This window comes from Bubalus kerabau, chromosome 10, assembly GCF_029407905.1.
Source record: "Bubalus kerabau isolate K-KA32 ecotype Philippines breed swamp buffalo chromosome 10, PCC_UOA_SB_1v2, whole genome shotgun sequence".
In the NCBI taxonomy this organism is placed as follows: Eukaryota; Metazoa; Chordata; class Mammalia; order Artiodactyla; family Bovidae; genus Bubalus; species Bubalus kerabau.
The window spans coordinates 9,072,277-9,094,404 of NC_073633.1; the positions used below are offsets into that span (position 1 = coordinate 9,072,277).

The 22,128-nt window shown below is 41.9% G+C and overlaps 1 protein-coding gene across 1 annotated transcript; it reads right to left on the reverse strand.

The window, feature by feature from the left end:
• Window positions 1–1,882: 1,882 nt before the first annotated feature.
• On the reverse strand, window positions 1,883–13,408 carry CDO1 (cysteine dioxygenase type 1). The gene is made up of 5 exons (XM_055536543.1): window positions 13,002–13,408; window positions 10,306–10,383; window positions 8,615–8,769; window positions 3,455–3,624; window positions 1,883–2,613 (listed from the first exon to the last, which is right to left on the reverse strand). Exons 1-5 carry the CDS (start codon window positions 13,169–13,171, stop codon window positions 2,584–2,586), a joined length of 603 nt encoding a protein of 200 aa, XP_055392518.1. The 5' UTR covers window positions 13,172–13,408; the 3' UTR covers window positions 1,883–2,583.
• Window positions 13,409–22,128: the final 8,720 nt, after the last annotated feature.

A 22,128-nucleotide genomic window follows, 5' to 3' on the forward strand; every position in this document is an offset into this window, starting at 1 on the left:
GCAGAATCATGCACTGTTTGTCCTTCTGTGTCTAACTTATTTCACTATCCCACATACACTTTAAAGAAAACACCTACAAACTAGATAACTGAAGTTGTGAAAGACTCCAGAGCCTTTCATGTCTTTAGAGAGAACTGACCTTGTGAACTACATGGATGTGCCTCAGACACGGTAGCATCAACCTCTGGTGATTCCTAGAAATCTCCCCTAATTTTAACAGGTTAATTAGTAACCCAGCTTGCTCAGAAAATGAAGTGAAATAGCCACCATTTGCCACTAGCCTTGGGAAAGCCTCATACATGGCAAAGCTCTTAACTGGGGCTTCTAAGGGCCTTCACAGGGTCTAGGAATCTTTTCTGAAATTGTAAGCAAATCTGCTGTGTGCTGGCCTTTCTGGAGACTTCTTTAGCGTTTGAGATTTCAAAGTGGTAGGAGTCAAAAAAAAAAAGAAAGACTAAGCACCATTACTAAATGTAATGATATCCCTTCACAGGAAACACAGGTAAAAGCCCTTCATTCATCAACCAGTTCGTCCAAGTACATGATCAATGAACCCACACCAAAAGATAAGCCTCTGACATGGGCCTTGCACATGATGCCATGAAGCTTCTGACTTCTGACCAACAGAGCTGCAGGAAAATAAGTTTGTGGTATAGCAGCAGAATGAAATCAATACAGTATCTAATTCATAAGGAAGTTTTCTGGAATTGTTTGTTAGTACATATATCTTAACAACTTATAATAATGCCAAGTATGTTTTAAATGTTCAGTCTCATCTGACTCTGTGGCCCCATGGACTGCAGCCCACCAGGCTCCTCTGCCCACGGTATTTTCAGGCAAGAATACTGCAGTGGGTTGTTATTTCCTCCTCCAGGGAATCTTCCCAACCCAGGGATCGAACCAGTAACCCTTGCATTGGCAGGTGAATTTTTTACCACTGCTGCTGCTGCTGCTAAGTCACTTCAGTCGTGTCCGACTCTGTGAGACCCCATAGACGGCAGCCCACCAGACTCCCCCGTCCCTGGGATTCTCCAGGCAAGAACACTGGAGTGGGTTGCCATTTCCTTCTCCAATGCATGAAAGTGAAAAGTGAAAGTGAAGTCGCTCAGTCGTGTCCGACTCTAGCGACCCCATGGACTGCAGCCTACCAGGCTCCTCCGTCCATGGGATTTTCCAGGCACTAGCACCAACTAGAAACTCAGTAAACATTGATATCCTTCTCAAAAGTGAGAGGAAGCAAAGGTATAAAGATGTAAATAATTCTATGAGACTCCACAATCAATGGCCTAACCAGAAGTAACTTCAAAGGAGTTTACTTTCTAATTCAGTTACAAGATAACAAAACCCAAGATTATGACGGCTATTCCTAAGAAAATTGCCTAAAGTGGGTGCAGCAAACTCAAAGGCATGAGTGGGCTTTGCAGGAAACACAAAGGAACAGGCCAAATGGGGACTGCCACAGATCGGGGAGGTGGCCCCATCCAAGGGGCAGATCCCAGCCAGCTAACTATCAGTGAAAATGCAGTGCAGGTTCAGTCTTGCCAGATACTTCAAAGTCCATTCCATGAAACCCCCAGTTTTTAACTGTTGAAATCCAATTCATATATAAACACATACAGACCCATAGACAATTTTCAGGCAAAACTGATCATGTCTATGAGCTGCCCTAGGGCCAGAGACCCTTGGGTTGCTATCTCTGGGCAGTTGGTGAACATGTATAAAAACCCCCAAAGGTAAGTTCCTCTTGAATGCAGTTTTTGGTCTTCTTATATTCTTATATCATAAAAGCATCTTCCACAGTGCTTTTGGTAGTCTACCTAAATCTAAGAAGCCATGAATCATATGAAAATCTGATCAAGCTAAAGAGAAAGACAACTTTGAATTATGTTCAAACCCAACTTTATTAAAATTATTTGGCAATTCTGGCAGCAGTACAAAGTCTCTGACCACCAGATAGATTAGACATTGAGTTCATAGTTTTAGTTTGTTGTGGGTTTGGGTACATGTACTTTTTGAAATCTTCTGCCCTTCATTTAATTACCAAATGGCAAAGTGCCTTAAGTTTCTCTATCTACTACTCTATTATTTATAGAACAGGAATTTGTAAAATAAGATTGGAAAAATAAAATGCACAGATTCAAAAAGTTCTCCTCAAATATTAAGAACATATAAAGTATATTGAAGACATCTACATTTAGCCTTCCAAGTAACAAGGCGGGAGGTTTGATATCTTGCTTTTATTTATTGCTAATTACAATCCAGAGACCAAAGTGTTTCCAAAAACTATAAAAACCATCACTGACATTCCTAGCACGGTTCTGATGGGTTTAGCAGGTAAAATGAGTGGAGCTTGATTTGACCTTGAAAATCATAAGCCTTTTTATCTTTAGTGGGATTTTTCTTCTCTAGTAGCTCGGGGCACTATTTGCTTACTTAATGCCTTAAAATTAGCATCTGCCTTATGGTAGATCTAATATTGGCCTTGTAAAATGTATTACTGGACAGGCAAGTGGTAGCAGACCTTCCTGTCCAAGGCGGAATTCGTTGGACCTTAAAGTAAAACCTCAGAGGGCCTGGTGCCCCTTAGTTGTTCTCCAGGGATCCTGAAGTTGTCTGCAAGAAAGAAAGAAAGCAGGGTAAGACCTTTACAGGAGACATTTCTGCTTCTCTAGCAGGGTTTGAAAATTTAGTATATGGCAGTGGGGCTTCTGCTGTTTTGTTCCTGTGATAAGAGTTATGTATCTCCTGGGGATCGGAATGCAGGAAATAAAGCAGGGCAATCAGCTGAGAAAATTCTGCCCTGGCTTCTTGCAAAGGCTGTACTTTCATAAGATGGATAAGGATATTCAGTCTTTTCATGCACTGTGCATTTCTGGGCATTCCCACGACTAACTGAAGACCACTCACCTACATGGCCCATTGGCTTCAGAGGTGGGAGACTGCCATAACATGTCACTGTGGGTTGCCATCATACTCAGAGACAAAGCAACTTGGGAACCAGAACAGGCAAGTTTCCTTATTCATGTTACCAGAACAGGGTCTCAACTGTGCAAAGGTTAACTATGCAAGTTATTTATGCTGTCTCAGCAGATCAGACCACGAACATTAAGTCATGGCAGCGGCAGATTTATCAATATAGTTCTCACTCTTATTTCCCTAATGAAGATAAGATTTTTCTTTAGTTATTACTAAATTTTGAAATCTTTCAATAATCAATTCTTTGCATCTAATTTAAGCTTTTTCTTTTTAATAAATGGAAGTATAGTCTCTGAAATTAAAGAAAATAAGAGAATATATAGCGGGCCTTTTCCCCAAGTGAAGACTCATCTCATACTTCAACTTAAGAATACTTAAAGATATTCAAATAATATCTAGAACAAAAAAAAGCAATGTATCCATGTAATGCTGTCAACCTACAAGGCATTTAAACATAGGAGAGAGAAATTATACTTACAAATGGAGTCTTGATTCCAAATTTGCTATGGAATGTCATGGTGACTTTGTTTTTATGTCCTGTTCTTTGATCAAAGGCATGGCATGTGTCAAAAGGCGGACTATACAAGTGAAGGCTCACGGCAGGCTCTGTATGGCTAATATTCTCTACTCGATGTAAGCCAATGGAATCTAAACAATATCCAAGAGGGATGGAGAGAGGAAGGGGCTTAGATGATAGACTAAGGTAAAAATTTTGCCAATCACCCAAGATCTTAAATCAACCAATACATATGGAATTCTTAAAAATTAGTTATAACTGAAGTTCCAGTTAAAGAGTAAATGACACTCTGCTTTTTCCTTTAGACACTCTTTCTTGAAGTGGAAGAATTAAAAAGGCATCAACGTATAAAGATAAAAAGAAAAGAAAAAACTTCTTTATTAAAGTAAAAAAAAAAACTCTTAAAAAAATTGAAAGTACAGAAGTAGATGGATGGCTTTGCAGAGGAGAGAAAGCTAAATCCTCAGTTACGCCTGGACATGGCCAAGAAATAACCTGATTTATATCCTAAAACTGGCAGCACAGACACTTCCTGAAATGAAGGTAAAGATGGGCTTCAAACATAAGAAGTAGTTGAAGTCTATCTTAAGTTTAGCGTCAAATGCTTTTCATCCTGTTTCCCTCACCTCCCCTCTAACCCTGGTAGAAGTCTGAGATCTACTTATTCTCTAGAAAGAGTACAGCAGATGAACTCAGGACTGGTGGATACTCAGTGAAAAACTGGTGACTAAAGTGAACATTTACACACTGAGTGGTAAGATCCCCACTTTCTTCATCACAAAATTGCCAAAATGCTGCCAAGTGGGAATTTCTTCTCCAGACAAGAATTGGGAAGTAGTTTCTCTGAGAATCTGATCAGCTCAAGAAAAAAGTCTTGAAGATATGGCCCTTGGTTGTTCCTGAAGGAAAAGCTTTACTAGATGATCCAGAATGAAGTCCAGCTGACAAACACCATCCATGTGTGAAAGCTTCCAATTAACTTTTGTGTCCCTGGTTTTTAAACGCTAGCACACAGTCAAGGCCACCAGACATGTGAGCAGAGCCTCTAGTATAACAGAGGCAAGAGCAACCTGAAAAAAAGGCAACATAAAACAGACACGACTCATGAGAAGGCTTAAAAAACAAAACCAAAAACATCAATATCCTCATAGAAATAAGAGAAAGGGAGTTCCCTGGTGGTCCAGGGGTTAGGACTCAGCGCTTTCACTGTGATGAGCTGAGTTCAACCCCTGGTCAGGGAACGAAAATCCTGTAAGCCACCTGGTGTGGCCAGAGAGAGAGAGAGAGATAAGAGGAGGATACCATAAAAAGGGCTAGAGGGTAAAAAAGAGCTTTCACAGATGTAAAGAGAAGAAATAAAAGTATGAATAGAAGTGCTAGAAGAAAAACCTGTAAGACTCAAGGAACAAAGGGCCAAAGATAGAACATAGGGAAGATTAAAAAAAACCCAAAACGCCAGAGGACTAGTTCAGAAGGTTTAATATCTGATCCACAGTAGTTTCAGAAACAGAAACACAACAACAGCAAAATCAAAGAAACAACTTGAGAATATTATTTTGAAGAACACGAATTCCTAGATCATATAGACCTCCTGAGCTCCCAGCACAGAGTGTCATGAAACAAAGTGCATCAAAAGACGCCCAGAGAGAAGGCCTCAAGAGTTCCTAGAAAGAAAAAATAGGATTCATAGAAATATTCAAGAATCAGAAAGGAACCAGGCTTTCAACGAGAAGAGTGGAAACTAGAAGACAAGGGATTACCTTTATAGTTCTGAGAAAAAGCGGCTGCCAGGTCATGATTTCATAAGGGTTGGACAGAGATTTTTAGATATAAGAGGTCTCAAAAATTTATCTTCCATGTACCCTTTCTCACAGGGCCGTCAGAAGACATGTGCTACCAAAACAAGCATATGAACCCAAGAGAAAGCAGACATGAGCTCAGGAAACGAGGGGATAGGCGCCCGGAGAGAGGAAAGGGAAAGCCTGGGTGGTGTGAGGGGACCCAGGGGGAGCCCTGGCCAACCAGTTCACACTGAAGGAAGTCGAAAGGCCTGGGGGAGGTGTCTTCAAGAAGACGGAATAAACAAAACAAAGTATTTGTATAACTATGTGGATAAAGAAATTCATACAGTAGAGAGACAGTTGGAAGGTGAATCAAGGAAGGAGTTCAGTGTGTTAGTGAGTTAGTTGTTCAGTTGCTAAGTCATGTCCGAGTCTTTGTGACCCCACGAACTACAGAACACCAGGCTTCTCTGTCCCCCACTATCTCCTGGCGTTTGCTCAAGTTTATGTCCATTGAGTCAGTGATGCTATCCGACCATCTCATCCTCCGCTGCCCTCTTCTCCTTGAAAGTGAAGTTGCTCAGTCATGCCCGACTCTTTGCAGCCCCACGGATAGTAGCCTGCACCAAGCTCCTCCGTCCATGGGATTTTCAAGGCAAGAGTACTGGAGTGGGTTGCCATTTCCTTCTCCAGGGAATCTTCCCAACCCAGGGACTGAACCCAGGTCTCTCACATTGTAGACAGACGCTTTACCATCTTCTCCTTAAGGCACTTAATTTGGCCTTACGCTTTTATCATCTAGCTCCAGGAGCTTGCATGACAAAGAACAACTTAGCCCAGAAACAGAAGACTTTGGTTCTACTCCCAGTTAGACTGACTACCTTTGAACAACTCAGAACTTCCAGGATCTTCTGTCTTCCTCATTTAAAAAAATGGGGCTTAGTTCTCAGATATGCAAACCCTTCCATTTTATAGCCTAAGCTTTTATAAAACACTGGCTTAATTTTGAACAAAAGTTAAACATTCTGAAGAATTGACTGCCTTTCCCTTCCAATTGCAAGTGCACAGACCACCCAGTGCAAGCAAAGATCCCACAAAAACAGCTCACCCATTCTTTAGAAGCCCCAGATGCTCATGTCTGATCCCTGATGTGATTCCAGCAATATTATTATTATTAGTCTTTCCCTCCTTTCCTTTTTTGCCAATGATATACCCTCTGTCACACTAATACCGGACTGTTCTTGGTGATACTTATGGATGCCAGCTTGTTTGAGGCGATGTCCACCTTCTGCCTATTAAGACAGGTAACTTGATTTCCTTGCCCCATTTTCCCTCTTCTTCACCCTGTGAGGCATACTGCTTGATCAAGACATCCCCAGTAAAATTCTGCTGACCAAAGAAAGCTCTTACTCGAAGCTTGTCTTGGAGGCTAAGGCCCTGATCTTGCTTTCCTCTACTCCTCCTCCTATCCAAGTCTATTCTTCTTCCCTTCCAGCTAGACCATCCCTGCATAGTTTTCATTCTTTGCAATGGTTGTGCCTTCTCTCATGCTCTTTCCTGTACTTGAAACATCTTTTCTCTGATCACTATCCATATCTAGCATTCCTCCTGCATGTAAAAATCAAAGGTTAAAAGTTTGTGGCTTTTGAGTAATACGTCTACAGAAATATTTAGCTTATCTTATCCAGTATTTTGCTGGTTAGCAAAATTTCCCATAAAAATCAGAATTTCCCAGGACCTCTCTGATGGTCCACTGGTGAAGATGGTGAGCTTCCAGTACACAGGACATGGGTTCAATCCCTGGTCAGGGAAGTCCAGCATGCCATGAGATGCAGCAAAAGAAAAAAAAAAAAATCAGAATGTCCCACTTCTATGGAAAAAAGCCAGGATGGTCTCACTGGAGCTGTAGTCATGTTGTCCCTTTAGACAGGACCGCTTGCACACCAGTTCCCACAGTCTCTTGCATTGAAGACCCTTGAAAAAATTCTTAAAGTGTTCTCCAAGATCTAATGTAGCTTCATAATGACTGTGATTCTAGCGGAAAGTAATTACTCTGAAAGGCTTTGGCTTTATTGTGAAGAGTACTGGTGATCTTGTTCTTGGGAATCTCGTGTGCGTGCTATTTGTGTGTGTGCTAAATCGCTTCAGTCGTGTCTGACTCTGTGCGACCCTATGGACTGTAGCCCGTCAGGCTCCTCTGTCCATGTGATTCTCCAGGAAAGAATACTGGAGTGGGTTGCCACGCACTCCTCCAGGGGATGTTCTTGACCCAGGGATTGAACCCACATCTCTTACGTCTCCTGCATTGGCAGGCAGTTTCTTTAGTGCCACTCGGGAAGTCCACCTCAAATAAGAGTTTCCTGCCACTTGAGGAACTAACCCCCTCGTGTTATGTGAATGGGGGAAAAGTTCATACACAATCTGACCTTTGTAAGTGACTTGCATTCTTAAACTAATGGACAAAATTAAGCTACGTACCAAGGCCAATACTTAACTTTAAGATCTAAGAAGAAAGAACCTGCTTTTCCAGAAAAACCTCTGTAATACTTTATTTTAGATAAGTGGGATAGCATCCCAACTAAGAGTGTGGGCTTTGGCATCAAATTCTTTGGGTTAAAATCCTGAGTGACCTTAATCTTCCTATGTGTTGGCAATTTCATCTGTAAATGGGAATAAAAAAGTTATCTCACAGAAGCTTTGAGGAGCTTTTTGCAGTTACTAAGCCCTTTAGGAACACAGATGTTAATCATTGCCTCTACTGAAGAGCATTCAGCTCTCCCATATTACATTCAGGAGAAAGAATGAATTGTCAGATATCTAGAAATCATTGCTAAATAATGTGCTTCATAAAGTTTCTCCTGAGAATACTCTTTGGAAGTAAGCTGTATGCACTTTAGGAAAACGGGGACTAGCTAGCATTCTTAATCACTTCCAGAACATTTCTTTCCATTTTCTAACCAAAGACGAATACTTCCAACTTGGCCTCTCACCTCTAGTAAAAGACTCTCCTTATGTAAATTCCTATTTGATTCTAACTGTCCTAAGACTTGGTAGGTAAATGACTCTTCAATGGATGCTAGCCTGCATGCATCTGTTTTTAATAAGTGATTCCCATCCACACATGGGGATGGTTTAGTTACTCGGTCGTGTCCAACTCTTGGCAAGCATCCACATGCAAAGCTTTAAGAAGAGAAAGCAAAACCCACTGTTAGGTTACTTCCTGAGCAGATGAGCTCATGCCTCCAGGACCCATGCTCTACTGCACAAATGTAAGAGAGCAATATTTCAGATGGGTGTGCAAGGTTTTCCCCACTTGTTAGAAAAATGTATTGGATGTTACCGTTGATGTAGGCACACTGGTTTTCCCTCAAGATTCTTTCAGACTTCTTGATCATCTCATTGGATTTCTTGTCAGGCCAGGCAAACAATGTCTCCTTTAGATTTCCCTGCAGCATCTTCAGAAAGCAGTGGGAGTCGGTGTGATCATGGATACTGCTATATTTACACAAAACAACAACGGAACTCAGTAGATGAACTCAGACCTATAACAGTCTGTCCAGAGCCTACAGCTGTGACTGTCAGTAGGCATCTCCAGGCCAGTATCCACTTCAGCTGGATTTTTAAGTGTCGTCAGTTTATAATTCAACATTGTTCAGGGCAAAGTAATACAACACTACATTTTCCATGTTGATGCATATAAGAGGTATAGTTTTGATCCATAACCCTACTGAAGAACAGTTCACTTTTTAAAACCCTGTTGTAAAACTACTTTGATAACAGAAACACAAAACCAGTAACCATTTATCTTTTCCAAGACACAGCTTTTAATAACTCAATTAAGCTGGGTTAGAACTTTATTTAAAAACTACATTAGAGTAATTTTAGAAAGGATAATAACGATAATAACTGTAGTAGCGGCATCACATGGAGAAGGCCGAAGGTCATGTGACAGTGTCCTCCCCCTCAGGCTTTTCTCTCTTTCCTCTGGAGGACAAGAGTATGATCGTGTGTGCCACCCACTGAAAATTACACTGTAAAGTATATAAAATGTTACCATTTCATAGACTTAGAGTATCCTACCTGTGATTGCTTCCCAATATTGATGGGAGAATAAAAAAGCAAATTGGATTTGGGGAAAGAGTTTATTTCTGTAAAGAGTATTTAAGTTTATTAAGTAATATTAGCTATAGGGTTGATTAAAAGGTATGAATTTGTATACACTATAGCATTTATTTCATATGTTGAATTCTGTTAACCCATAAATGTTCCATAAGAACTTGCTTCCTAAGTCACAGAGCATCGTCCTACTCCTAACATATAATCTGCTTTCAAAAAATTTTGAGAGGATGAAAACAACTTCACTCTAGATAGATAAGTAAATGAACTCTATAAACCTAACTTTCCAAAATCTTATAAATTCATGTTTCCTTTCTTGTACTAAAAATGGGTCTGCATTATTGTTTGTTTGTTTTACCATTTTCAAAAGACTGAGGAGGACCTGCTTAAAGAGGTAATCATACTTGATTGGTAGTAAGACTTGCAAATGCATAAGCTGAGGAAAAATTACAGAACCAAGAATTGGTATTAGTCTAAGTTACCTTATCTACATAGAAAGAAAAGAAACAATCAGCTTGAAGTAGAAAGAAATTTTCCACATTGCTTTTCTAGTTTCACATCTGGATGCTTTGGTCTTTGGCCCGACAATTGTTTACACACTTCAAAGCACCACAAAGGTCAAGTTTTAGCATAATTCCATAGAAAGTTTAACTCCAGAGAACACAGAGGTTAAATTAAGCTGTTACTTCCCACCACCTCCTTTGATTTACCACTCATTTGAGGCGCAGGTCTCTCATACATGGTGTATGCTAAACCGCTCATGCTAATTCCTATGAGGAGTCTTGCTGGGGTCAGGGAGCACTGTGAGCAATTTGGGATGCATTAGTGCTCACAGACATGTGGCCACTCCGCACGGTGCTTTTCATATGCTGGACCAAGCACTGTAATAAATATCCAAACGAGCAGTTGTCTTACCTGCCATGTCCTTCACCCCAGCATAGAATCATGAGATTAAACTTTCCATTTCCTTGATCCACAAGATTTCGGGTATACCTAAAAAGAACATTTCAGAAGTCTGAATTTTGTTTTTAACCTCTCAGCAACTTTAAATGTGGTTGTCTAGTTAGAGATTGAGCACAAATGAAAACAAATATTTTGCTATGGTTCATTTTAGACATTTTTGTATTTTGAATCACTGTTCACAGCTGCTCAGTTTCAATCAGTGCAATGAAAAAGGTAACAAAAAAATCAAATTCCTTGATTTTTCATGTAACAGCCTCAAACTGATAAAAAGAATAAAAGTTTCTCACAGAAAGCATTTTCAAAGTACATTACTGCTCTAAGCAAGAATGCTATTATCTTTTTTCCTCCTCCCTGTAGCTACACCAGAATTTGAGAAACAAGGTTTTATTAAATAACTGTTCTAGAACTCTCCTTAGTTTTACTACAGCCAAGACACAAACGACATCCACATTCAAAAGCATCATAATGAAAAATCCTCCACAGAGGGACCTAAGTACCAGGACAAAAGTCTCTATACTTGTGAAGTAAAATAATACCCTAAACCTTTTACAGTGAAGAGAAATTAGCAATTGGCCTCCAAAAATCTCAAACCAAAACAACCCCACCCACACCACCCCACCTCAAAAAATCAACTTTAAAGTTTCTGTTGGTCTAGCGGGTTCTCTTGACGCCATCTAATTAACAAAGTTAGGTAATTAAGACATTTATTTAAACTCATTTTTAAGGAAAGGAATCTATCGCATTTTGTTTGTTCACAGGGTCATCTGCACACTGCGCCCCACACACCCCGATCCTCCCCTCGGCTGGAGGGCTGCCAGGTGCTGGCAGAGCAGGATCTCTGAGATTGATTAGTGGATTAGAGGACAGTTATCCTCACTTCCAGCCCTTTATGATCTATAAGGGGCCATGCACATCGCCCGCGACCCTGGGAAACGGTTTCTGTACTAGGGATCCTATTCTCCTTCCATCAGTCCTAGGGTCCTTCTCTTGCTGGGGCTTCTTCAAGAGAATTTACTGCCTGGCACTTACTCGGTGTTGTTTCTTCTGCACTGGCCTTCCCAAGGCCAGAGATCAGACTCCTTCCTTGTACTGGGACACTTGATACATGCACAAAATATGATGGCATTGATTTCTGTTCTCCCATCTCCCTCCCTCCTCCAACTGCAGGACTGCACCCATTATCTTACTGAGGGGTGCTTCAGAAACCTGTGGAATAGGTCAATCCAAAGGTATCAAGTGGTTTCGAGCTTGTCGATCAAGGTAAATTCAAGGCCTTGGAAATGCCCTTGTTCTACAGATTAAAAGCTCTTACAAGCTACACTGGTTAATTGATTTCACTTGGTCAATAAAAAATCTAGGTAGAAGAAAACTATGATGGCACATTATGTTCATAGGAAGTTTAGTAGTGGTTTAGTGTAGGCTCGGAACAAGAATGCTAATTTGAATCCTGGACATTAGTTCTTATGCAGGTAATCCAACCCTCTCATTACCTACTCCTCCTCCCCTGTAAAATAGGAATAAGAACCGCACCTATGTCACAGAACCGTTGTGAGGTAGCTCATGTTAGCTCACGTGTCAAGTCATCGGAAGAGTACCAGAGCCCTCCCTACCCTCAACACTACCAACCATTATGACTGAGCGCTGGCTACCCTTCGGAAAAAGCAATCCTCACTCTTCCGGGTGATTAAATTTTACTTCTCTCCCCAGAGGATTTGTAGTGCTTCACGTTTCAATTTTACTCAATCTCCAAGCCAGGGTTGCAATGAGCACCCACCCCGTTCATCTCACTCTAGCACAGCTGAGGAGCGAGGGGTCTTCAATTTACATTCCAGACTCTCAGATCTAAAGGATAAGAAACAGTATATTGCTTGGGGGCTGAAAGAGAAGCACTCATTTGAGAACCAAACAGTGGGTTTAAATAAACCCGCAGTCGGGGGAGACAAATTGCTTTGAGAGAAGGATCAGCATAGACTGAAAAATAGCAGCTGACACCCCCAGGTCGTTATTTTATATTAGCAAAAACGCTTGCCGGCGGACGCCTGGTTGCAGGCTACCGAGGGAGAAGTGCGAGAATTCCTGTCGCTTAATTGTGTCTGCCACAGTCACCCCTTCCTCCGGACCGCTGTTGGACCTTCTCCTAGGAGCGCCCCGGGTTAGTCCAGCCAGTCCGAGCCTGAGGGCATCCAGCCCCCACGGGCTTCCCGCATCTCCTCCGCGGACTAGGCGAGCGAAGGCTCCAGAGCGGGGTGAGGGGCGGGTGGAGGGCTGCTGCTCTGGACGCCAGGGTTGGGAGGACTGGCTGTTCGGAAGCCGAGGGGTTTATCAACGAGAAGAGAACAGAAAACTTGCAGCCGCGCGGTCCCTGTCGCCCCCCCGGGAGCCTGTCGCAGTCTCGGGCCAATGGGACCCACCTTCGGCCCAAAGCGCCGAGCGCAGCCCCAGGGCTCGCGGGCATGGAGGCGCGGCGCTGGGGTGCGGGAGCCGGCTGGGAGCACAGCGAGGGTGGGCGCGGCGGGAGCCCGGCCGCCTGCGCTCTCCGGCCGTGGAACCCTCTCCGGCCGTGGAACCCCCTCCTCCCGTGCTGTCCGCCGTTGGGCCGAGAGGCCGGCGCCGCGGAGCCTCGAAGAGCCGGGCGAGAGCGCGCTCACCTGTACTGGTCGAACTTGGCGTACACTGCCCACTCGGCGGGGTTGCTCTCGTAGGCTTCCATGACGGCCTGCACTTCCTCCACGTTGATCTCCTCGCCGGCGAAGAGCTGGTGCAGGACGCGGATCAGATCGGCCAGGGTGCGGGGCTTTAGCACCTCGGTCCGCTCCATCCCCCGAGTAACTGGCGGCACGCGTCTCGCTGCTGGGCTGCGATGGAGAAGGAACTGAGCGAGCCGAGGAGCCGGAGGCGAGAGTTCCTAGGCGCCAGCTAGACAGTTACACGCGACACAAAGCCCCCGAATGCACGAGGGCCACGGCGTAAAGAAGCCCGTGCCAAGATACCCGCCCTGGCGGGTCTGGGTACGCGCTGCGCACACAAATCGGGACCAAACCTTGTAGGTTCAGCCTCCCAGGGCCCTTTTAAAGCTCTCGGAGTCGGCGGGAATGTACCAACGTCTCTCGGGGTGTGGGGAGAAGCGGGAAGCGACCTGAGAAGGGTGCTTAGAGCGGCGAGAACGTGTGCGGGTAAGGCCCACGCAAACGACCCCGGCTCCCTCGGCAGCCTCGCCCTGGCGGAACACTGTCCTCGCCGGTCCCAGCGCTTGGGGTGGGCTTCGCGCAGTCTCTCCCCCCCCGGAGCAGGGCGCCTTTTGGCAGCCCATCCAAACCCTTCTCCCCCGCCCAGCTCCCTGAGGCTCCGGTTCACAATGCTAGGACGTCGACAGAAGGGGTCTGGAGAAGGCGAGGACGACGGGGAGGAAGAGACGGGAAAGAAAGGGGGTTTTCTTCCAAATGGAGCCGAGGGATTGTGAACAGTTCGCAAAGGTTGAGGAGGGATTGCACACCTAAGGCTGGAGAGCTACTGTTCTGCCAATTAAAACCATCGATAATGTGCTCCAAGGCTAGGTGAAAATAAATCAAAATCTTCTTTAAAAAAAATTTGAATGTGTTGTATTTTAAATTACAGTTTGACAAGGGAGGCTTGTGTCTAGAGCAACCTAGTGAAACAAAAGAAGGCCGGGTATCCCTCTGATTTTTAAAATAAAACAGTTCCTTAAGAATAATGTATTCAATGCAAAGACCTGATGTTTCAAGTCAAAGAAATTTAAAGCATTCTACTTACTTAAATCTCTCAATTTTAGGCTTGTGCTTGAAGGATAATACCACTGGTATTTGTTTGTACCAGTAATACACACAAGAAAATGCATTTCTATGTTGTGCGTAGCACACAGCAAGCTTTGAGATGAACACAAATTAGGTATGAATGAAAATAAAAGTGAAGGACAGAAGAAATGCCAGTAGAGAATCCTTCTTTCTCACTATAGATAGATTGGGGTTTATTAAAGGTCTAGACTTCTGGAAGACTGGTTTGTTTTTCCTAGATTTTGCTCCAAGGTATTTATATGTATGCTGCTGCTGCTGCTAAGTCGCTTCAGTCGTGTCCGATTCTGTGCGACCCCATAGACAGCAGCCCACCAGGCTCCGCCGTCCCTGGGATTCTCCAGGCAAGAATACTGGAGTGGGTTGCCATTTCCTTCTCCAATGCATGAAAGTGAAAAGTGAAAGGGAAGTCACTCCATCGTGTCCGACCCTTAGCGACCCCATGGACTGCAGCCCACCAGGCTCCTCCGTCCATGGGATTTTCCAGGCAAGAGTACTGGAGTGGGATGCCATATATACATATGTATGAATATCTGTATATATTGTATACGTTAGTACTCCAGAAGCCAACCTTTTGTGGTGTGTGTTGCAGAGGTAGTTAAAGAATTATAGGACAAAGTATTAAAAACTTGTAGCCTTTTGATTATCTCAAAATTTTTTATTCTCGTGTTTCCTGTTGTTGTTCAGTTACTAAGTCCTACTCTTTGCAAGCCCATGAAATGCAGCACACCAGGCTTCCCTGTCCCTCACTATCTTCCCGAGTTTGCTCAAACTCATGTCCATTGAATTGATGATGCTATCCAACCATCTCATCCTCTGTTGCCCCCTTCTCTTGCCCTCAATCTTTCCCAGTATCAGGGTCTTTTCCAATCAGTCAGTTCTTCGCATCAGGTGGTCAAAGTATTGGAGCTTCGGCTTCAGCATCAGTCCTTCCAATGAATATTCAGGGTTGATTTCCTTTAGGATTGACTGGTTTGATCTTGCAGTCCAGGGAACTCTCAAGAGTCTTCTCTACCACCACAATTCTAAAGCATCAATTCTTTGGCGCTCAGCCTTCTTTATGGTCCAACTCTCACATCCTTACACAACTACTGGAAAACACATAGCTTTGACTATATGGACCTTTGTTGGCAAAGTGATGTCTCTTCTAAGGAGCATGAGTCTTTTAATTTCATGGCAGCAGTCATTATCTGCAGTGATTTGGAAGCCCAAGAAAGTAAAATCTGTCACTGTTTCCACTTTTCCCCTTTCTATTTGCCATGAAGTGATGGGATCAGATGCCATAATCTTAGTTTTTGAATGTTTAGTTTTAAGTCAGCTTTTTCGCTCTCCTCTTTCACCCTCCTCAAGAGGCTCTTTACTTGCTCTTCACTTTCTGCCATTAGAGTGGTATCATCTGCATATCTGAGGTTGTTGATATTTCTCCCAGCAATCTTGATTTCAGCTTATGCTTCATCCAGCCCAGCCTTTCACATGATATACTCTGTATATGTTAAATAAGCAGGGTGACAATATACAGCCTTGAAATACTCCTTTCCCAATTTTGTACCAGTCCATTGTTCCATGTCCAGTTCTGTTGCTTCTTGACCTGTATACAGGTTTCTCAGGAGACAGGTAAGGTGGTCTGGTATTCCCATCTCCTTTAAGAATTTTCCACATTTTGTTGTGACCTACACAGTCAAAAGCTTTAGCATAGTCAAAGAAGCAGAAATAGATTTTTTAAAATTATTATTCCCTTGTTTTTCCTATGATCCGGTGGATGTTGGTAATTTGACCTCTGGTTCTTCTGCCTTTTCTACATCCAGCTTGTGCATCTGGAAGTTCTTGGTTCACGTACTGTTGAAGCCTACCTTGAAGGATTTTGAGGATTACCTTGCTAGTATGTGAAATGAGCGCAATTGTATGGTAGTTTGAACATTCTTTGGCATTGCCTTTCTTTGGGATTGGAATGAAAATTGACCTTTTCCAGTCCTGTGACTATTACTGAATTTCCTGTTGAGTCTCTTCATTACTGAATACCTCAGTTCAGCCATTTTAACTCACAAATATTGGGAATGAAAAACAAAAATCAAATACGAGCTTAACTTTCCTGCATTTCATAGTGGATTACACTTCCCTAAATTTTTCAGACAGTATTTTCTTTTTCTAGCTCCTCTTGACATTCAGAGACCTCAAGGATGGATATATATATATATATATATATATATATATATACATACACACACACATACACATTATATATAAAATATTATATGTATCTATAATCAAGGATTTATCTATATAATATAGCTATATCCACACATTCATATTCATTGCCTCTCTAAACTCTCCCCCCAAAATCACTCTATGTGGATGTCTCCTACATCTCCCTAATCGCACACACTGAGAGCAATCTGTAACACCTTTTAGTACCACAAATGAAATATACCATATTTAAAACACCTTTCAAACATGCTTTTCATTTCCTGGAGGTTCTATTTCCACATTTCCTGGAGGTTCTATTTCCACAAATCAATCTATAGAGGTTGATTTGGAGGTTCTATTTCCACAAATCAATCACGGTTGATCCCCTCTATGTGTCTATTTCCACAAAGTTCAAGAACCTCATCCACCACTGCCTACTCTTTCTAACTTCATTCTCAATTCAGTTCAGTTCAGTCGTGTCCGCCTTTCTTTCTCAGCATCAGGGTCTTTCCCCATGAGTCAGTTCTTCGCATCAGGTGGCCAAAGTATTGGAGTTTCAGCTTCAGCATCAGTCCTTTCAATGAATATTCAGGACTGATTTCCTTTAGGATTGACTGGTTTGATCTCATTGCTTCATTCTCAGGCCCTTTCAACCAACAGATAACTTTTTAAAATCTCCAGAATATCTTTTAGGGTTTTCCACCTATTTCTATTGCTACTCCACTTGTTCAAGCCTCTACTATAATTTTGGGTGGATTATTGTGCTGGCCTTTCCCACTGTGGACCCCTTATTATACACACTAATTATCCTTTAAACTCCAGACTGATTATGTCTCCTGGTCAGAAACTTTCAGTAACTCTTTATTTTCTACACACTAGGTTTGTCAGTCTGGCACTTAAAATGCTCCATGTCCTGGTTCTACAATATCTTTTTCATTTTTCACCTTTACTTTCCTCATTTACCAGATGTCTTCCAGCCAGATTGTATTAGTTAGTATGTCTTGTGGTTACCAAATCCATTCTTCTGCTTAAGCTTTTCCTTCTGCCTAGATACTAGAAAGACATTTTAATATGTCCAAATCCTACCTTAAGGTCTTAGCTCAAATGCTTTCTTCTCATGTCTCCTCTTGAACAACTAGAGCAATAATCAGTATCTTTCTTATGGTACTTACCACCCTGTAGCAGGTATCTGTAGTTACTTATGTGGATTATTTTGACAATGAGAACCCTTGGGATACACTTCACTTACGTGTTATTTTTGTATCCTCGCCTCTGTGCCTAGCACAGTGCTTTGAGTGTACATGAATGGTGGCTTCAGTAAAAACATACCATTAACTGATTAGAGTAATTCAACTGTTGGTTTTTTCTTTAAGGATCCTTGTGGCTGTACATTCAAATGCAGTAGACTTGTTTCTTTGCAGGCTTTTAATTTTCTTGCAAAGAACACCCATCAGATCAGATCAGATCAGATCAGTCACTCAGTCGTGTCCGACTCTTTGCGACCCCATGAATCGCAGCACGCCAGGCCTCGCTGTCCATTAGAAACTCCCAGAGTTCACTCAGACTCACGTCCATCGAATCAGTGATGCCATCCAGCCATCTTATCCTCTGTCGTCCCCTTCTCCTCTTGCCCCCAATCCCTCCCAGCATCAGAATCTTTTCCAATGAGTCAACTCTTCGCATGACGTGGCCAAAGTACTGGAGTTTCAGCTTTAGCATCATTCCTTCCAAAGAAATCCCAGGGCTGATCTCCTTCAGAATGGACTGGTTGGATCTCCTTGCAGTCCAAGGGACTCTCAAGAGTCTTCTCCAACACCACAGTTCAAAAGCATCAATTCTTTGGCGCTCAGCCTTCTTCACAGTCCAACTCTCACATCCATACATGACCACAGGAAAAACCATAGCCTTGACTAGACGGACCTTTGTTGGCAAAGTAATGTCTCTGCTTTTGAATATGCTATCTAGGTTGGTCATAACTTTCCTTCCAAGGAGTAAGCATATATTCTTCCACAAAGAACTGCACATTGTAATGGTAGTAATCCCTCATGTGCCCCCTACGCCAGGTGACTGCCAGTACAGGCTCTATGAACATAAGCAGAATACCTAGATTCAGAGGTGGTAGTTCTACTGCACTGTGCATGGCCCAGGGCAATGATAATCATGCTTAAGATAGATTTAAGACCATTTAAGAAAGACATTGACGTGTGGTAGATATCCAGAGAAAGGAGCTAGAATTATTAGAGGGTTACAATATTGACCTATCTAACCATTCAACACATATTTAAAAGCATGTACTATAAAACTTAAGACTGCCCTCAGAAGACTTATGTTCTAGTGTTCATGCGGGTAGCTACAGCAACTAATACTACATATAGTATACATGGAGAAATGGACACATGGTATTGTTACTATATACAACACACAATGGAGAAAAATTAAGCAGGGGAAAAAAGATAGAAAGTGGCGAGGAGGTGTCATTTTAGAGGGAGCTCAGGGGAACACTTCCTTGATGAAGTGATAATTGAGCAGGAACTGAAGGATGTGTTAGTGAGAAATGTGGTTGTCTGGGGGAAGTTCCCAGGTGGAGGAAATGGTAAGCAGAAAGCCTTGGGATGGAAGAAAGTCCAGTGTGTGAATAACACAGATGAACACGGATGTGGGTGGCAAGCTGTAGAAATGGGGACTTTAGATCACTTAGGACTTTTACTCAGAAACGGGAAGCCACTTGGGGATTTTGGCTACAGAGCAGATAAAGGGAAGCCAATTAGCTGGCTATTATATTTCACATGAAAATCATGGTGGCCTTGGCTACAGTCAGAGAAGAGATGAAAAATGGCTGAATTCCAAACGTGTTTTTGGTAAAGTTGCCAAGATGTGCTGACAGACTGGAAGTGGGTTGTTAGAGAGGAGTTAAAGAATCGGAAGGAATGGATTTGCCATGATTAAATTAGAGGACTTGGGAGAATTGAGGTGGGAAAGGGGAAAGATAGGCTTCGCACTTAGTACAACTGGGAAGAGACAGTTTTAAGAGGTAGGGAGGAAGGCAGTAGGGAAGAGAGTTCTGTAAAGAATAGATCCAGCTCCAAATGGATAGGGTGTCACTGTAAATAACCAATGAGTTTCAGGTACATCTGCTTCGTATGAGAACATACAGGGAACCATGGGATCTGATTTATAAGGATTCCTCTAACTCAAGATTCTAATCATATTCATATACATACCTGTTTTATCTTTCCTTCATCAATATCACAGAAGAAAGCAAAGGGAATTCTCTGGCAGGCCAGTGGTTAGGACTTGGCCTTCTTACTGCTGAGAGCCCAGTTTCAATCCCTAGTCAGGGAACTTAGATCCCACAAGCTGAGTGGCATGACCAAAAAGGAAAAAAAAAAAAAGGTAAATCTAATATTTGGTATCAAGTATCTTACTATTATTTAAAAAAATCAATTTAAAATTTCAAGAATTAAATTCACACCTGACAATCTACCTCCCAATTAGAAAGTTCCAGAACAGGGATCTTATGCTTTATTCCAATGCTGAGGACATAGTAGGCACTCTATAGGTGAATAGACAAAATAAACAAATGAAAATTTACAATTTCAAGGCTTTTGATAGGTTGCCAAAACGTCCCCTAAATACGCAGTACTAATTCATATTCCATTCACCAAGAGTATGATAGGGCTCATTTCCCCCCAGTGTTGTCAATACTGGTAATTGTTTTTAACTACTGATAATACAAGAGGTGATAATCAGCATTTCATAGATTTTACTTGTACTTTTTATAACTAGTGATGTCCAGTACTTTTCATGCTCCATTAGCCATCAATATTTGTATTCTTGTGAACTGCATTTTAATGTATTTTGCCCATTTTTCAATGGTCTTTTCCTATCAACTGAAATGAGCTCTTCAATTATTGGACATCAAAACTGTCATATTGCATTTTTTACCTTATGCCATGAAATATTAAAAACAAATTTCTTTACTTGTTGCTTTAAGTTGAATCTTTTTCAAACCACACTTAATTTCATAAACTCAATATATGATGAATTACTGATTATGTGTAAGGCAATGTACTAAGTATTACATACTGGGTACCAAATAAAAGGCCCCAGACATCCCATTTTTAGGGATATCACAATGATGAAAGGGTGTTCAACATGCTTATAAGGTAGTAAGTGCAGTAACTGCTGTAAGTGTGGTAGTTCACTGTTCTTATGAGACTTATCTCCTCCTTCTGAGATTCAGGTAATTTTTAAGAAAGATAAAAAATGAATTAGGCAGAGAGGTGAGATTTGAAGGGGCTGAAGTGGAGGAAACAGAAAACACACACAATGCATGTTCAGGGAATAGTGAATAATCTAGTGCAGGCTGAACAATTTTGAAGGAAGAGTTATTTGTAAGACTAAATCTGCTGTACTGTTTTCTGAATACTTTCCTTCCATTATGTGGTCTGTAGCTGAATTCCCTTATGCCTTACTAAGGCATATTGCACTAAGTATATTTATAATCCTTGGAAAATGAAGCAGAAGCTGCAAAAAGGTGGTTTTCATTATTATACCCCTGAACACTGCACTTTCCCAGTGTGGGTTACTCACAACTAAACTGGCTGTGTCATCTAAAGCAAGTGTAATCTAATGCTATGTGATCTAAGCTGGGTCTGCACTTCTCTTTGAGTTTTCTAATCTTATCAGAATAGATAATATTAAAGGTCCCTTCAGGGTTAAAACTCCGCCGCGCCCACCCCCACCAAATATCCAAAACAATGATTATTCCAGAAACTGTTCCATCTTATTTTGATTCCAGATAGCCATTCTTAAGCTTACCTTATACCCTAAATATGGAGAACTCATCGTGAAGTCCTTGGCACAGGCAGCTTCAAAGATAAAGCAGAGTGTTACAGCGCTGTGTTGTGTGCGCTCAGTTGTTTAATGGTGTTCGAACCTGTGCGACTCCCACTGTAGCTCAGTAGGCTCCGTGGTCCCTGGGATTCTCCAGGCAAGAATACTGGAGTGAGTTGTCACTCCCCTCTCCAGGGGATCTTCCTGAACCAGGGAACAAACCTGAGTCTCAGCATCTCCTGCACTGGCGGGATTCCTTACACTGCACACCTGGGAAGCCCCATATTCTAACACTGCATACACTGTAATCTCTGTACACTAAGGTAAAGCATGACATTACTGACACTGATTTTCTCATAAATATGGAAAACTTAAGGTTCAGGTCCCCCCCAACACCCCAAGGTCATGTCAATCAAGAGTTCAAACATCTGCAAAAATATTTTTGTGAATTGCATTCTAGGTTCTAATTAAGCAAATAACTTAGGGGATCTAGGCTTCCAAGTAAGTGTTGCAAATATAGTTTGAAAAACTTGTAAAGCCCTATTTTTAAAGGTTGTGAGGGAAGAAAACAAAGTATACATATTTAGCTAACCTCAGATTTAATAAATTAATCAATTACTCAGATCAAAAAAGAATAAGTTGATGACACAATTCAAACTCAAGTAGTTTTGACTGTTAAGTATTAAGTAAACAGTCTATCATTTTGAAACCTTAGCAGCAAACATAATATACACACAAGTTAAACACATTCTTGCCATCTGTTAAATATAAATGCATATAGGTAAATATATTTACATCCTTCAGTAAACTGTAAGAGCACAAAACTAGACAACAGATCTTCACCATATTCAACTTATTTGATCTGAAAATAATATACTTTCCAACTTTCAACACATATACTGATTTCTTAATTCACCTTACAAAATAAATTTACACAATTCAACCT

Coding starts and splice junctions, on each gene's coding strand:
- CDO1 (XM_055536543.1), bottom strand. CDS start 13,171: ATGGAGCGGACCGAGGTGCTAAAGCCCCGCACCCTGGCCGATCTGATC. Junction 3,625..8,614: donor CCAGTGTGCCTACATCAACG/GTAACATCCAAT, acceptor GATATTGTTTAG/ATTCCATTGGCTTACATCGA. Junction 2,614..3,454: donor TTGGAATCAAGACTCCATTT/GTAAGTATAATT, acceptor TCTTTCTTGCAG/ACAACTTCAGGATCCCTGGA.